The 18,154-nt window shown below is 41.9% G+C and overlaps 1 protein-coding gene across 4 annotated transcripts in view; it reads right to left on the bottom strand.

Annotated features, from left to right (window-relative positions):
- Positions 1 to 1,409: 1,409 nt before the first annotated feature.
- Positions 1,410 to 18,154, bottom strand: part of BTRC (beta-transducin repeat containing E3 ubiquitin protein ligase) — a 183,004-nt gene continuing 166,259 nt past the window's right edge. For all 4 annotated transcript variants that reach the window (XM_040254223.1, XM_040254222.1, XM_040254224.1 and 1 more), the window contains 7 exons: positions 17,803 to 17,921; positions 15,879 to 16,128; positions 15,280 to 15,398; positions 13,957 to 14,067; positions 12,494 to 12,572; positions 7,908 to 8,100; positions 1,410 to 6,039 (listed from right to left, as the gene is read on the bottom strand). In XM_040254223.1, coding sequence (XP_040110157.1) covers positions 7,939 to 8,100; positions 12,494 to 12,572; positions 13,957 to 14,067; positions 15,280 to 15,398; positions 15,879 to 16,128; positions 17,803 to 17,921 — 840 coding nt within the window. In that variant the 3' untranslated portion in view covers positions 1,410 to 6,039; positions 7,908 to 7,938. The remainder of the gene's footprint in view (positions 6,040 to 7,907; positions 8,101 to 12,493; positions 12,573 to 13,956; positions 14,068 to 15,279; positions 15,399 to 15,878; positions 16,129 to 17,802; positions 17,922 to 18,154) is intronic.

Below are 18,154 nucleotides of genomic sequence, written 5' to 3'. Positions count from 1 at the left end.
CTGGGGCAGCCTCCCCTACCCAAGGCCTCATTTGGCCTGAGGCAGGGGAGGGCTCTCCACCTGGGCTTGGTAATGACCTCACTCCCCTCAGAGCCACTAATTGAAAGCAAAGGGTGTGGTAGGCCCAGCGGGAGAGGTTGGGGGACTGGGAGGGTTCCCTGAGAGGCTCTGCTTCCGTAGTGGGGGAGGAAAAACGATTTCTCCTGGCTTCTGCTTCGTCTCACCAGGCACCCACCCGGCCTCTCCTGCTGCTAACAAAGTACCTTTAATTAGCAGCCTAATAAAATGCTCTTAATTGGCAAGAGCCAATCAGGATGAAGAGAGGTCTCCTCCCTAGTCATTGCTGATGGTGGCAGAGCTTTAGGTTTTGAAGGGGAGAGGGAGTCCAGGCCCAGCACTGCTTTAGGAAACTGTGATTTCAGGGTGTCTTCCAAGGTGTGCCCTAGACACATCTTCCTGTGGGGAATGATCTGACTTGGCTTTCAAGGTGAGACCCATAACCCTCGAGGCCCAGCCTCTGCCCAATTCTGGGCTCAGACGTCCAGCCTACAAGCGACCACTGAGCCAATGCCAGTGGCCCCACTGACTCCTCCTTGTCTCTCTTCACCCTCAGGGAGGAGACCCCAGTGTGGTCTCGGCAGTGTGGAGAGCCCCTTTTCTTGTTCCTCACATTCCTCATCTGCACGTCAAGGTGCACCTGAAGCTCTGACATGCTCCTGTTCTAGCAGGGAATAGTTCGGCATCACGGTCCTGTCATCTAACAGCCTGAGAAGGCTGTAATGACCGCAGTTGTCAATCCAGGGACCACAAGCCAGGGAGCCTGCTCAGGCAGGCAGGATCACCACTACTAAAAGCCCATAGATATAAAACAAGGATGGGTTAATTTTGCCAAAGTTCTTGCTTATGACACCAGAAGGGACAAAGGGAGGGGTCTAGTTGCAACCTGGGACCCACTCCCCTAGGTTTGATTCAAGAAGGGAAGAAGGGTGAGTTTCCCTAGTCAATGCTCCCTTTGTTTTTATAGCTTGTTGGAATCTCTCTGGAAATTGCTCCCAAATATGAGCTCTACCATCTCAAAATTGATCAAATGGGATGCAGGGGAAACCCAAGTTTTTTCACCTGATAAGGAGGCAGAAGAAAACTTAAGCTCTGGGCTCAGGTTGGTAGGCCACTATGGTGACCAGCTCCCAAATTAGACATCACCTTGGCTTTAATTTAACTCAACATGGAACACTTAATTGTATGCCTAGGTCCCCACATTTACTTATACCATTTGGCCCTGACTCCTCTCAATGTTGTTTTTTTCATGTCAGATTTTCTTTAAAAGGTCTGTTTACTCCCTCAATTTCTATATTGAAAGAGTCATTGTCCTCTTGATGTTGGGGTAAAGAGACAAGACACCCAGAAAATTCAGTTTAATCTTATATTTGTAATTAAGTTACCTTTTTTTCTGAACAGTTAAAAAAAAACACACTATATTATCATGATTCTAGGTTGTGAACATATCAGTACATTGACTACACATCACCATAACATAATCACAAAAGTCAAAGCAGTCGGTACTGAAGAGTCTAGAGAACAAAGGCTGAGCAAAAGCTCTCAGGGAGGCTCCCACTTGTTGCCAGGCCTGCCCCACAGCTGGAGTCAAGTGAACATCCCTCAGAACAGTCTGCATTGGGCTTGAGTGATCACTGATTTGGGAAAGTGTTAGTGTCCTTGGTACCCAGAGATCTAACCTTTTTTTTCCCCCCATCAATGTCCAAGAAAGGGAAAGGGACAGAGGGGAGGTGATGCTTTATAATGCTGTTTACTGCACTGACCTTTGAACACCCACACAACCACAGAACCAACTGGAAGCTAAGGGTGGGCTGGAGATATGTTGGCAGATGTCATCTACCTCCAGGAAACTTTAGATCATGGGTACTCAATTTCCAACAGAAAAGGTTTCTGGATATCAATGCATTAAGTTCCACCTGAAATCAGGTAGCCATAATCACACTTTTTTGGTTTCTCTCCTCAATTTCAAGGATTCTAAAGTCACAAATGAACTACAGGTAAAAATAACAAGCAGCAAAACTTAGCTTTATTCTACTAAGAGACGGCTGTCTTTTTGGCACAGATTATGTTGGGTCTGTGGATAACGTAAGGGGCTTGTGGTCTGTCAGCAATCAGCTGTGTGGATGAAGTCTGGGGAGATGAACTCAGCCTGCAGGTTCGGGTACACTTGATAGAAGTGAGGGTTACTCCAGAAGGGAAGAGAGGAAGGCAAAGAAAAGCAAGGGCACCTTTTCATGTTCTCCAGACTGTGGGCAGTCTGTTGAACTCAGAGAAATGGAGGAGGAGATCAGAAATGTGGACTAAAGTCATATGGCAAACCTGATCATCAGACAGGTGGTGGGCATCTAAACATCCCCTTTTACACCTGGAAGATCCTTGGATTCCTCCAGAACCAAGTTTGCAGCCTAGCCTCTCTGGCCTGCACTATTCTAGGCAGGAAGGTTTTACCATGTAAGATGCCAAGAAGGTCAACAATACCAAAGTGTATAATTCTAGGGAAGAAAATGTTGCCCTAGTTATTACTATTCTAATGTCTCCCCGGCCACTCCACCCAAAGCCCTGACTTTCCACATATAACCAAGTGCTAAATAACCACAGCTGTTCAAACCAGTGGGTACCAGGAAATGGCAAAGAGTGCATATTTTCTTCTCTTCAACTTTTGGTTTTACAAAAGAAAAATAAAAAGGATTTTTCTTACTCAAGCAGAAAAGAAGAATGATTTAGGGGTCCCAGGATCCTTCCCCAAAACAAGTTATGAGGGCCAGACTTTATTACTTGTCAGTAGAATTCCAGAGAGTGTGCCTCTGAAATTTCTGGTGAAGAGTCATTGGAAAGAATTTTGCCAAGAGACAAGTGTAAAAGGCCTCCCATTCACAATTCATGTCCACTTTCAAACTGCACATAGGGAAGTCAAAGGATGTTCTCAGCAGTGGAAATACACACATGTAGCAAGGCATGCTGGTTTTGTCCAAGAAGCCCCAGTGTGAACAGAGAACTCACAAGTGCCCACAGAGCAACCGGTGCAGGGGCATGCACATGCTCTCGCCTGCTTTTGAACACAATTCCTCTATCTTTATGAAATGTTGCTGGCAGGCCCACAATGGAATTTTAGTAAGAAGAGACTAGTCTACAGTGGGGAAGAGCCCAGAGACACCTTCACTTCCTTTTCTACCATTTCTTTGGTGGCGTTAAGACTTTCTTTGTTTCTCTTTTCTTTTTAAAAAGGTCAAACTTTACATTTATTCTAGCCCAGTTGGGGATTAGTGATAATCAATTCCCACTGAAATCATGCAGAGATGGTAAGTGGGATTTACCTTCTCTGGAAATGAACTTCTACTTACCTGATTATTTCTTCTACAATGAACTGGTAAATGACCCCCAGAGCTGAGAAATGTGACTAACTCAAGTTTTTCAGACCACTTAACTTCATTCCCATTTCCAACAGCAGCAGAGAACAACTTGCAGAATATCCTTGATGGAGCTCATGGCTCCAGACTGCAGGGTCCACTCTTGATCTCATTTATGATGTACTGGACAAGCTCCCAAAATGGTCTTAGAAACAACATACCTTACACCAAACCCAGATGGGTGAGCAAAACCCTGGGCACCAATGACTACTCCACAGTTCCACTTCTGAATAGCAGCATATAAGAGAAGGGCTGGTAAAGTTATGGCTACTGGACAATATTTTGAAACAGGTCAAAATCCACTGCCTCTTTAGTGCCTGACCTGGGTGTTTTTCAGGGTGGTCAGCCCTCTGCCTCATCTATAGAAAATCCTTAACCAATCAAAATCCATTAATAGTCAAGACAATAGACAAGGAACCCTGATAGTGGCTAAATAGAAGACATTTCTCTAGCATGTGGGTAGTTGGTAAGGGAATTATACTCAGAAAATATTTCCCTGGCAATGACATATCATTACATTGGAAAATATTTTCTCTCTATAACCTGTTACTAAAAGCTTAAAAGCACTCATAAAGCAGGAAAGGGAAAATGCATACGCACAGTCTGCCTCTCACTATGCAAAAACATTCAGTCTGGGCACATTTTGGAAAGAGGATTCCTTCTGGCAAAGCAGAGGGAAGAGTGAGGATGGCTTTCTCTCTCCCCACCTCCCTTGCTGAACTAAAGTGGCCTGGCTAAAGGTCACCTGCTACAGGCTCCCACTGAAATTGTACAGCAGCTGGTTATAAGAGGCTTTTCTTTTACTCAACTGCGTTGATTAGTAATGGAAACAATGGGCCTGTCAACTCAGCTTCCAAGGGACCCTTGAGACTGTCCTGGGCCTTGCGGCTGTTGATGGGTGTGTCTGTGTCCGATGAAATAGCTGGTGCAGGCCCACTCCTGACCTGGAAACAAGTGGGGCACACATGGATAGTACTCCCTGAGCTCCCAGGTTGGGGGCACACATACCATCACCTGAAGCTCCTACCAGTCAGCCTTGGCCCTTGCTGAAATTCATTTGTTTATGTTGCTCACCAACTGCCAGAGAAATTTTATTGGCTGGGGAGAGTGGAAAGTAAAATAAGGCCAGGAGGAGGAAGAAAAGTAAAGACAAGGCAGTTTCTGCACCATTAATAAACCCTGTATGCCAAACTTCACCCTGATTCTCTCTCTCTGGCAGCTTTGCCTTTTATATATAGCAAGTTTGGAAAAGCAGAAGGAAAGTTCTGCAGTGCAAGGCTGAGATGATTAGCTTGATTTTTGAGGGACGATATTTACTGGCCTAAGTGAAAAAGACATCATCACCTTTTAGTCCTGACCACCTGGTAAGCTAGTCTGATCATGGTCTTGGCAAAGAGACAGGTGCTTTGGGTACTCGCAGGCCCTGATAAAGAAATCAGAGACGCGAAGCATTACGCAGAAAGTCCCGAGCAACTGGCTCCGGCCATTTCAGTTCTTTCTGTAGGCTGAGCCTTAGCAGTGATTTAAGATGAAGTACAATGCTTTTTATTACACATCTAATTGTTAATGAGAGGAAATGCAATCAGCAACTCCTTTCCACACTCTACATGGAATCCAGGAGACTGCTGAGTCCAGAAAAGATGTGGCCATTGATGGAGCCCAGGAAATTTCTGCCGCCTCCCTTCTGGGGGTGGGGGTGGGGTGTGTAACAAGGGGAAGAGAGAAGAGTTGCAAATATGATGAGTCTCATGTTTGAGAATCCATTGCTGCCACAAAGGGTCACTTGTGGCCAAAGCCTGGGTTTGAAATTTTGACTGAAGAGCATTTTAACTCTTCTAAGTATTGCATTTCCTCATTTGCCTCATGATAACTGAGGATACTTTCTTCATACTTTTTCTTCTCAGGTGGAGCAGAGAAACATGTTGAAGGCGAGTGGGACAGCAGGGAGCAAGAGGGACAGAAACAGAGAAAGAGATGGAAGGAAAGAGGCCCAGATCTTCCAGGGTGTATATTCTTGTTTCCTTTCTTTCTTGCCCCAGAGCCTACACAGACAGTTGCCTCCTCCTAAGCACAGTGCAGCTGGGGCAGGTCCTGCTGGGTGCTGGGCACGCCTGCAGTTTACAGAGAGACACTGGGTGCTGTCTGGCTTGAAGCTGCATCTCCCGTCCCCTAGAAGTGGCTCTCTCCCAGCTGGCTACACAGGGAAACCAGTTCTTCTGCTTAACAGCAAAGCAAGAGAGATTCTGGCAAAACACTAAATATATTTATAAGTCATCTTTGTCTGGAACCAAATGAGGGAAAAACAGGTGCAGAGGGGAAAGAAGGAGGGGAGGTGAGGTTTAAAAGTTCCAATCATTCACAAAAGATAAAAGACATCTTCTGATAGCAGCACGGAAGCAGTCAGCTGTGCTGAGTAGACCATCCCGGGTCGACTGCAGACCAACTGTGTCCCAATAGGAGTCTTAAAGCCCCGCTCCTCGGCTAGTCCGGGGAAAGTGGGTGGTGGTTTGATTGTTACTGTTGTTGCTCATCCTGGTATTGGCAGATATGTTAAATACCGCAACTTTAATGAGTCCTGTGTGGAAACAGAGCACAGAGTCATTAGTCCCTTTTCCTGTATTTCTCACTTTCTCTAAGAGGAAAAGAATATTAAACTAGCTGTCAATTGGGAGAAAGGCTCAGAGGTCCTTCCTAATACCTGCTCTCTGTCCATGCCACACAGGAGTTTCTGTCAAAGGCTACAAGGCCTGTCTGGGGGCTCAGCAGGGCTCACTGATATGCTCAGGACTCTAAGTGCTCATGCAGAGTGACTCTGATGTCTAGAGACTAACAATGACTACGGTGGGTGTAGCACTGAGCTTCCACCTGCTTCCTATAATGGTAGAGCAGGTGAGGACAGCTCTGAGGTTCCGGCCTTAGTGGCCATGAATGCAGTATGCCACTAAAAAAAAGTGGGGGAGAAGGGTGAAGCTCTCTGGCTGCTTGGCTGGAGGGCACTGGTAGTGTAGATGAGGAGAGAGCCTGAGTTTTAGATGTGTGCCCCAGAAGCACCCCTGGTACCGTCAAGGACAGGTGTGTAGGTAGTGATTGGAAATGTGGCCTAGAGATTAAGGCAGAGGTTGGGACTACACATACAAATTGGAGATGAGAGCTGAAGCTTTGGGGAGAGATAAGGGAGCCAAAGAAAGGAACTCAGGTAAGGAAGAAAAGCCTGAGACAGACTCTTAGGGAATGTCTAAGTTTCATGCCACTGAAATCTGAGGAGGACAACAGTTTGGCAAAAGGAGGGGATACCTATACGACAATTTCAATATTGATACTAATTAATGGTTACTTTTTTTATTGAGGGTCTGTTACGTGCTAGGCACTGTGCTAAGCACTAAGGTTTCTACGCATAACATTTGATTCTCACAACAGCTCTGCGTGGTAGGTATTACAATTCTCAAGGAAACTAAGGCTCGGGGAAGTTGTTTGCCCAAGGGCACATGGCTAGGATTCTCACCAAGCCTGTCTCTGTGCCTTGGCTGAGAAAGCGGCACATCGTCTGTGAGAGAAGTGAGTACTGAATGAAGCAAGGCTTCAAACACTCTGTTCAGAAGAACCACTGCAGAAAGATTTGCAGAAGAGTGTACTGAGAGTGTGCTTCTGCCACAAGAACAGAGGCTAGTATAGGAAACGAGAAATCACAATAACGGCAATATTTCCCAGTAGCTAGTACAGTTTTCCCAAACCAGTGATGACCTATATCTGACCTGCTCAGGACCATCAGGTATGATCTGAGTGTCCCAGGGATATAGGTTAAGATGAACATTAGGATCTTCTTCTGCCCCAGAGACAGGATGGAGACTTGAGTGGGAGAATATCCGAGTTCTCACCAACTCCAGAGTTACTTCCAAAGTCAAAAAACAGTTGGAGGGGGCAGGGAATGCAGATAAGGGGGATGGAGAAAAGCTACCTTTTATAATCAAATGACACTGACAAGAGCTTTGAGAAGGTAGCCTTGTGTGCTATTTTGCCAAGGGATTCTTTTCTTTCCAACATCAGATTATCTACTTGGGTTAAAGGGTCTCCACTGTAGGTACTAGTTTAACCTGGGAATTACAAAGCCATAGGTTTTGGGGTCAATACTCTTAGTTTTGAAACTGATTTAAATCTCATTTTATTTCCTTAACAATCCGACTAGGTGACTGAGGCAGGAATATTAGTTCTACTACACAAGGATCATCGAGGTCTAGCTCAAGAATTATCTAAGGACCGAAGCTGGTTACCTCAATCAAGGGCAGCATCTGGTGTGCAGCCCAGCCCTGTCTCGTGGTTGTCAGTTTCTGTATTATAGGACTTGGAGTTACAAAGGACATGAGAAGGCTCCATGAACTCACAATACCTTACAGCCAGTGTTCCACTGCTTACCCTCAGTGCTATGTACACAATTCTTTTTCATACCTGGGCGAGTCTGAGGTCAGTGTATGAGTATTTATCTGGAGATATAGGTGTATGTTCGAGAAGGGGAGCGGGGGGGCTCAGCTTGGGCAGCTGGATCATTTAGGAAGTCCCAGATGAGGATTGTGTCATCATGTGAACTACTGACAATCTGGAATTCATCAAACTGGAGTCGGAAAACTCTTCCAGAATGCTCCTAAAGAAGCAGAAACAGAACTTTTGAACTATTCAAAATAAAATAAAAAAAAACACAAATTCAGCAACATGTCAAAAGGAGTCTATGGAAAGGCTAAAGCTGATAGTCTTCTTGACCATTTCAAGAATACAAATAAAAATCTTAATCTGGATTAAAGGCAGGATATAAAAGTCAAATCTTGGGTAGTTGACTTCATATACAGTCAAAGTAATATTCACTGGAGCTGACACCTGTCAAACAGTACACGAGTTTCTCATTGCTAACTCTCCTAGACTTTAGCCTCAATGAGAACATTCCTCAGTACCCCTCAGGCTTTATCCTCTTCTCTGTATCTCTAGGATTCTATTACAATCATAGGCCAAGGGCTGATGAGCAATAAGCAGTACTGTGCTGGTATATATTTATCAATTAACTATTCCCAATTTGTAAAAGCATTTCCACATTTTAGAGTCTAAAAATTTCTATCCTAGCCAATTTCAAGCTAGCTATCTGAGTTCAACCAGCTTGCAGAATTCATGAAAATCTAACAACTGGCTCTAAGAAGCAGGTATAAACCTGTTTCACTTAGAATAATGTCAAGTTTCATCTATGTTGTAGCGTATGACAGCATTTCCTTTCTTTTAAGGCTGGATAATATTCTATTCTACTCTCTCTCTCTCTCTCTGTGTGTACATACTCACACACACACACACAGGAACTGGGCTTCCCTGGTGGCTCAAATGGTAAAGAATCTGCCTGCAATGCAAGAGACCCAGGTTCGACCCCTGGGTTGGGAAGATCCCCTGGAGAAGGGAATGGCTACCCACTCCAGTATTCCTGCCTGGAAAAGCCCATGGACAAAGGAGCCTGGTGGGCTATATAGTCCATGGGTTCACAAAGAGTCGGACACAGCTGAGCGACTAAGCATACATATACATACTGTTTTCCATGGAGGCTGCACTATTTTACATTCTTTACAAGATGTAAATGAGCTCACGAGATACATGATCATCTGTGTTCATAAGACATATTGGTAGACATATCTGTAGTTTTCTTTGTTTGGTTTCAGGATTAGGGTAATGCCAGCCTCACATAATTAGGTAGGAAATATTCACACTGCTTTTATCTTCTGGAGGAAAGGATAGAGCATTGGTATAATTTCTTCCTTAAACATTTGGTAGAATTCATCAATGAGCCCATATGGGCTTGGTGCTTTCTGTTTTGGACAGTTATTAATTATTTATTCTATTTCTTTAATAAGGCTAGGTCTATTCAGAATGTTTATTTCTTCCTAAGTTGTGGAATTGGTCCATTTCACCTGGGTTATCAGTTTGGAAGGCACAGAATTGTTCATAGCATTCCTTTATTATAATCCTTTTAATGTCTATGGGATCTGTAGTGATACAAAGTTTAATATTCAAAACTCAATGTATTCAAAAACATAACAATTAACAGAATAAAGGTGAAAACCACACTGACCAACTTGACAGATGCACATAAGAGCATTTAACTAAACCCTGCTGCTGCTGCTAAGTCCCTTCTGTCGTGTCCGACCCTGTGCAACCCCACAGACGGCAGCCCACCAGGCTCCGCCATCCCTGGGATTCTCCAGGCAAGAACACTGGACTGGGTTGCCATTTCCTTCTCCAATGCATGAGTGTGAAAAGTGAAGTCGCTCAGTCGTGTTCGACTCTTCACGACCCCATGGATTGCAGCCTACCAGGTTCCTCTGTCCATGGGATTTTCCAAGCAAGAGTACTGGAGTGGGTTGCCAATGCCTTCTCCCAACTAAACCCTATCCACTCCTAATAAAAGCTCTCTATTCTAGGAACTGAAAGGAATCTCCTAATCCTAGCTAACATATATCTATATAAAATGGTAAAAGACCAAATACCTTTTCCCAAAGATAAGGATATCCATTCTTACCAACTGTTTTGAGCACTGTACTGATGGTCAGTACAACAACAACAAAAAAGAAAAATGAGAAGTATGCAGATTGGAAAAGAAGAAGCGTATCTATATATCTTGCAATGAACAATCCAGAAATGAAAAATCTTAAATATAATTTATAATAGCATTAAAAATAAGAAATACTTATGGATAAATATGACAAAAGGCATATAAAACCTTTACATTGAAAGCTATAAAACGTTGCTGAGAAATTTAAAAAGGCCTAAATAAGTGGTCTTTATTTAGAAGAAGATTCAGTGTTGTTAAGGGAAGGAGGGATTACTACGTAATTGTGGGCATGAGGATATAGTCACTCTTTGGTTGGCATGATGTCACTGTTTTGTATATATGTCAAAATTTATTAAGTTGCATTTTACTTTAAATATGTCCATGTTATTGTATGTCAATTATATCACAATTAATCTATTTAAAAAAACTTAGACAACTCAATAAATAAATGAGGATGAGATCTGAAGACACTTCAAAAGAAGATAAGCACAGGAAAAGATGTTCTCATACCATTAGCTATCACAGAAATTCAAATTAAAACTACATACCCACCCAAGTAGCTGTAATGTTTTTAAAAACTGACAAAACCAAGTCCTGTCAGGGATGTGGAAAAATAGGACATTCACACATTGTTAGCGGAAATGTGAAATGGTTTACATTTGCAAACTCCCCAAGTGCTACTTTGGGAAATAGCTTGGTAGTTCCTTTTAAATTTCAATGTATATTCAGAAATCATACTTCTAGGTATTTACCCAAGAGAAATGAAAGAAAAAAACGTACACACAAAAGCCTCTATTGGGATGTTTTCAGTATCACAAAGACTGAAAACATTCCAAAAATGTCCTTAAATTGGTAAATGAAGAAAGAAATTGGTTCATCTACACAAGGGAATACCACTCAGCAATAAAAAGGAACAAAGTATTAACACGTGCAACAATGAGAGTCAATCTCAAAAGAAGTGAAACAAAAGAAAAATGCAAAAAGCTACATAAATATGGGCTTCCCTGGTAGCTCAGCAGGAAAGACTCCACCTGTCAATGTAGGAGACATGGGTTTGATCCCTGGTCTAGGAGATCCTACCTGCTGTGGAGCTCCTAAGCCTGTGTGCTGCACCTACTGAGTCTGTGCTCTAGGGCCTGGGATCCGCAACTACTGAGCCTGCGCACGGCAACTACCGAAGCCCACGTGCCTAGAGTCCGTGCTCCACAACAAGAGAATCCACAGCAACGAGAAGCCTGAGCACCGCAACTGGAGAGCAGCCCCACTTGCTGCAACTAGAGAAAAAGCCCATGCAGCAATGAAGACCCAGCACAGCCAAGATTAAATATAAATAAAATTTTTTTCAAAAGCTACATTAACATAATTTTATATGACACTTATAAGACAGCAAAACTACAGGGATAGTTGAGGAGAGGGGATTAATATGAAGGGGTATCATTTTTAAGGTGATGAAACTGTTCTATATCTTGAGTGTGGGGTTTACAAAACTGCAAATTTCTATGCAAAATATATAGAAGTACACGAAAAAAAGGAACAAATTTTCCTGTATGTAAATTATAGTTCAAAAATCAAATGAATGAACGTCTACAGTTAAAAAAAAACTGTATGTGAATCATGCAGGTAAAACAGGTCTAGTGCTAAAAGAATGAGCTTTACATTCAACAAGGAAGACAAAAGTATTGCTCTCTTCTCCAGAGCAGAGGCTGCCTAAAGTGCTGAGAGGCAGGATTCAGGATGGGCTTCAAATCCTTGCTCTCATCTTTTCCTGAGTTGTGCAGAAGATTCTGTCCTCCATGATACCCCACCTACTCTTTCTGTCATGGAAGCAGCTTTCAAACCTTTGGGCCATTTTCTGATCTGGGCCTTTGGCTAACACCGCGAAAAAGAACTTGGTGCTTTCGAGATGACATTCTTCCTTCTAAGTCATGTCTTTCTCCAAACGTCAAGATGTTTGGGCCAGGGGGTATAAGAGAATAAAAGAGACAGGATTCAAATTGCTGGAGGCATCATTCCTTAAATGGGAAGTGAACTCAGGGGCGGATCAGGGGGTTCGTGCAGGCTCCCGTGGCACTTTTTGTAGGCAGAGGTGTGTAGGTCCTCAGATTCTGGACAGGTTCCAATTTGAGTCATTATGTTCTCTCTCCCCAAGTACCCCCTACTGTTTCTAGTGGATACAGAATTCTTATTCACTTCCTGTACTAAACTGTTGTGTAGAGTTGCTGTGCAGCTGTTGAACAGCTGCCACATTCTTCTCCATACACAGTCTCTAAAGCACTTTTGGATGAAAGGCAGCTATATAAACATATTTTATTGTCAAGTACTGGTTGCCTTTCCACTTAGTAGTAGACTTTGTGAGGTTCTAACTATCAAATCCAGATCTGTATTCCACAGCATATCTATGTTAATTTCTTCCCCTTCCTGCTCCTCAAACCCCTCTAAACAATAAAGCTCTTACCACAAGGGTCCTTAGACAAAGAGTTCCTGCAGGCGCACGAGGGTCCAAGGCAGCTACAAGATCCCATACTTTAATTTTTCTAAAGATCAAAAAGGGGACCAAAATCTTAATAAAAAGCAAAATTAAAGGGACACAAGAAAAATAGCAAGAAGTCATGGCAATAAATATATATGGTGAAGATAGCTGATATAAATGCAGCTCACAGGATATATAAAAACGTTTTTGATTTGGAGACTCAGTTCATGCATTCATTCTTGGGTAGAGGTTATTAAGTCTTAAAAGGGGAAAATGTATGTGATTAACCTAAAAACAAGAAATAGGTTAGCTTTAAACAAACTGAAGAGAGTGAACAGTGAAGTCACACCATACTTTGGGGCCAAAAGGGGTTCTTATATATTAGAACTCTTAATAGTAGATGAGATCACTTAGACCTAGAAACCTATAACTCTGAGGCATTTTTTTTCTGGTCAATTCTGACAGTGGCCCAGGTCACACATATCAGAGGACTGGGGTCCATGTAAGACTCTGAGTTTATATAAGCAATATTTAAATAAGAAAAGTTTAGCCCTTCTATGAATCAATTGTATGTCCTGTATCCTCAAGATAAGTAATAGACAAAACCCAAGAAAAGGGTACAGATCAAAACCAGGGCAGTAAGAAAAACACAACCTTGGACTTAGCTGAAACATGTCGTCATACCCCCAACAACTTCCCAAGGGTCTGACAGTGACGGCTGACTCAAAGCAGAGGAAATGGGTCTGTTAACACTTACTGCTGCTTGAGTTGTCTTAATGAATCAAGTATAGCCAGCTCGTAAACTAAGATAAAGTTGTAAGTTAGTTTCTGATATTTTTAAAAAGCTGCCAATATTTGAACTGTGGCCCTCCCGTCCTCCACATCAGGCACCCTGATGAGAAGAAATGACAGAGAGCATTTCATAAGTGAGTTCACTCTTGTAAGAATATACTATGTGCTCATTAGCGTCGCGGGATGTGGGATCCATCCACAACATGAACGGAGTCTGTAACCACTGGAAAGTAGACTGAAGGAAAGTAAAGATTATTTAACGCACTGTGGCTGAAATGCCAGCAGTATACTAAGCCCCCTCCAAAGATATTATCCTCCAACATTTCAATTTTATTAACAAGTCACTATTTTATATCCATATCCTGATATACTAGGGTTTATCCAGTTCTCTGCTTTATAGGGCAAAATAAATATATGAAAAAAAATCCAAAATACTAATGAAAATCATGAGCAAACAAGTATAATTAAATGACTGGGAAGATTATTTGGAAAAGAGTGAACAAAGGAGATGTGAATATATGGATTAGACACAAGAACACTGTATCAGATTCTTTCTGTGATATCTATAATCTTTTGGAGACAAGGAAAGGCTATATTTAACATTCTAAGGCAGGGGGGATTAAGAGAACTTTTAAAAACCCTGTCAGCACACTCACCCATCATAGGCTCCACTGACTATCCTCTTGTTATCGAATCGAATACAGCGCACCAATTCCTCATGGCCTTCTAACACTCGTAAGCATGCACCACATTCTATGTCCCATAATCTGAAAGAGGACATCGAGTGGAGTGAATTTCCATGCATTCTTTTCTAAGCTTGGAATGTTATAACAACATACATCGTATGTCTTTTAAAATATCCAAAATATAAAACCCAATCAACACTCATATACAAATGTATTACTTTCAGTGTAATTTATTTACTTTCTGCCACAGAAGCAGAAAAATGTACGATTTAAGTTCAAATATGTTGTAAATATTTTTAAAGCATCAAGCTTCATATAAACCTGTAATCAGGGGTCACCAAGGAATATAAAAGATGAATTTAATGTACACAGTTGCCTAAGAAGGAAAGGGCCAAGCCAAGAAACATAATATTTCTGGAAACCACAATTAAATAAGAATGAAATGCAGGAACAGTGACATCCTGCTCTCATAAAATATGTGTACCTCTATCACTGAGGACACCCTCAGCTTTCACCCAACTGTTCAGGACAGTTTTTCTCATATAATGGAAATGCAAAGTAAGTTCTCAAAAATTTTTATGTACCAATTTAAATTATGTATGCCTTCTGACCAATCCACATGATTTCTAGGAATGCTAATTTCCTTAGATATAACAATGTCCGTCTATCGTTTTTTCAATGGCTTTTTCATTCCCTTAGTACTTCTTTGAAGGAGGGGAGAGGGTTGATAAATCTTTCAAATTCTATGCATATGTGTGTCATTCATTTTCATGAAGGGAAAACACCAAAAAGTACTTCAATTTGAGGATTCTTCATAATTTGTTCATAATTTCAAAGACTGGTAGGTCCCTGGCCCATTATGTAATGCTAAAAAACCCAAAATTGTACAACTTCTAGCAGGGAAACAAATCTATTTTCTTTTTTTAAAAACACTGGCAAAGAGAAAAGCCCTTTAGCTATTTATTAGCACTTATCAACTGCAGACAGGAGAAATTTAGAGAAGGGCCCTCAACCTCCATTTTTATTTCTCTCGCTCACTTCCTCATTCAAGCAGTTCCTTTTAAACAGGTCTATCTGGTGATAAAACTATTACAGGAAGGAAACACATCAACAAAAGGCTTTGCTGTGCTGTCTCTCTGCTTGGGGCAAACTTTTAACCTGTAAGAAGCCAAAGAAAACTGAAAAATGTTTTATTATAAACAGAACACAGTCGACAATTCCTTTGGCCTGTGCACAAACAATAAATGGCAGGATAATAGTGATCCCTTCTGGGCAAGGGCACCTGCTGCTCACCTGATTGTGTTGTCAGATGAGCCACTCACGACCAGCCTGTCTCTGTACTGCAAACAGGCAATTCCGCGTTTGTGTCCATTTAAGGTCCGTACAAATTCACAAGTACTTGTGTTCCACACCTGAAACAGAAATGGCATTTGGCAGTTGAGCTGGTGCTTTTATTAGTAAAATCTATGGCAACTGCAGTTTTAGGGAAGCAGAAAATGGGACTGAACTAGTAGGGGAAATTCAATGTCTTAAACCAATCCAAATCAAACCCCAGATGACAAGTTTAATTCACAGTAATATAGGGCTAATTTGTAGCTGGTTGCTATCATATGAGAAATCCTCAGGTACTCTTATGGGGTTAATCTCGCCTTGCAGACAAATCTTGAACCTAAAATTACCCCTGCCTTTTCATACTCACCATTATTTACAAGAATAAAAACCTAACCCAAATTGTCACATGATCTATCTCATTCATTACATAAAATAGTATCTGATTTAAATAAATATTAAGTATTCTACAGTGAGGGTTAAATATAAAATTGTCCTTGAGAAGATATCCATATGAACTCCCCTACTCTAAGGTGGGGACTTACTGAAAAATGCCTCATTACCTTTATAGTCCTATCCCCAGATGCAGAAACGATGTACTTATCATCAAAGTCTACAACATTGACTGCAGCTCGGTGTCCGACAAGCACCCTGCGGAGAGTGATGTCAGTTGGGGAGGCCATATCCCATACTGCAATGGAACGGTCTTTGGAGCAGGTCACCATCATGCCATTATTGAAACGCAAGTGCAGAACTGCTTCACAATGGTGAATCAACGTGTTCAGCATTTCACCTGTATTTACATCCCACACCCTGGAACAAAAATATTACAGTTATCTGAGATTATGGTGAAATTCATGCTACAATCTATGTTAAGTACTGGATTACCTCACTGCCCACCACTCCCACCCTATTTCTCACAGTTAATGGTATACCTCACTCTCCTTTTGTAGCTCTAAAGTTGAGCTGAGGTGAAGTGTACTAACAGACCACGGGGAAGTGACAGTTAAGAGGACTGGACTGGGAAAGCGGGAAGAGGAAGGGGATGGGACACTGCTAGTATGCGATCCTTAAGACATGCCACCTGAAGTCTGGGCTAGTTGCAGGGTGCTGAAAAGAGGGTGCAGTGACCATCACCAGCAAGTTGTTCCCAAACTTCAAGATTATCATAAACCTTCTGACATTTAATCTGATACATTTTAAACTGGTGGGAATTTTGCTAATAACTGCAGCGTTGGTGGTCCCACAGATAGCCCTCAGGTCCTAGAACTGACACAGGCCAAGAACCTTCTGTAATAGTACTTAGTACTGTGGATTTGAGCTTGATGGCCTTGGGCCTTAGTTTTCACCACACAGATCAAGGCGTAAAATTACCTAGATTCTAAACATAAGGCCCCATTTCTGTGCTCTGAATGAGTGTAGGGATCAAGATCAGCCTCCCCAATATAAATATGGGCTTCACAGCAGAGTGCAGGACCCTTAGATAGCTTGAGAAATTTTCATGAAGGTGTATTTTACTTTGATCACTCATTTTGTGTACTTACTTTGTTTTTTTACAATACATTTTATTTTTTTTTCAATTTAACCCTCTCTCTTTGAAAATCATTTTTTCCCTAGTTCAATAAACGATGTTAGCCTCTACAATCTTTAAGCTTCCTTAAGGCACTCCACAAACACCAATAAATGTTAAATGCTGATAACTCTATGAACTGAATTTGCTATGCCTTTCAGTCAAAAGACAAGAAAACGCGAATAGCCGTTTCTATTCACAGAGGACAATTTGGAATGGTAAACATTTAACTTCAGAGAATCTAACAATGCAGTTAACTGCTTTTTTTCTCCGTATTTTTTTAAAGTTACTTTTGATGCATTATGTTTGCTAAATCCTTTAGCTCAAGGCAAAATTCCTAACAGAGGTTTCCAGCAGTTCTCCTGGTACCCAGAACTCAAGCTACACTGGACTCCAGCAGCATAATGGCTGTGTCATCAAATCACTAATGCCTCTGGAAACTGAAGGCCCCTCCCAGTGTGAAGCTTGCAATTAAAAACTGCAGGGACAGCAGGGGAGGGGCTGGCAAGAGAGAGTATTGCTCACCTGTACACATTTTAAAGGAGATAATGCATGCCTGTACTACAGTTATAACCACCTGAAAGGAAGGCTTCATTCCATTCATGTCATTCCCCTGTGAGGTGGTTTTTATAAAAAATGCAAAGTTTACCAAGTTTCTATAATACATGATTCCCCCAAACTAAAACAGAATATGTAGTTTCTTAAATGTACAAAAATGTAAACTTACCATAACCATTCCTAAATCAAGTCTTCCAGTCCTAGACTGACACAGTGATGGGGGGAGCTGATTGCTTATTCTTCTTTGGTTATGAAGTTTCATAATTATGTTCATGCAGATACAAACAAAATCACTATCTAAGGCAGAACAGAGTGAATCTGATATCTCAGAGTTCAAAAGATCATTTGAAAGTCTCTACCTGACCGTGGAATCCGACGACCCAGTTATGATCACCCTCTCGTCATACTGGAGACACAAGACAGAACCTGTGTGGCCTGTGAGAATCCGCTTGCATTCCAATGTGCTTTTATCCCAGATCTAGGATGGCAAACAAGATCCTTTTGATCACCATGATAATGGGGTGGTGCAGAGACTTGCAGGCTCTATTATGTATTTGATTCCCCCAAACAATCAAAGCCCAGAGTAGTGTGGAATGCACTCTTTCCTGCAGGTAGAGCTAAGCACTTCTACATATGTGGCTTCAGTATAATGCAGACTTGACCCTTTTCATTCAGGAACAGTGCTGGCCTATAATTATGTGAGGGCCCAAA

Source organism: Oryx dammah, unplaced genomic scaffold (genome assembly GCF_014754425.2).
Source record: "Oryx dammah isolate SB20612 unplaced genomic scaffold, SCBI_Odam_1.1 HiC_scaffold_14, whole genome shotgun sequence".
Classification (NCBI taxonomy): domain Eukaryota; kingdom Metazoa; phylum Chordata; class Mammalia; order Artiodactyla; family Bovidae; genus Oryx; species Oryx dammah.
The sequence above is the reverse complement of the archived record's forward strand: the minus strand, read 5'-3'. Positions and strand labels throughout refer to the sequence as shown.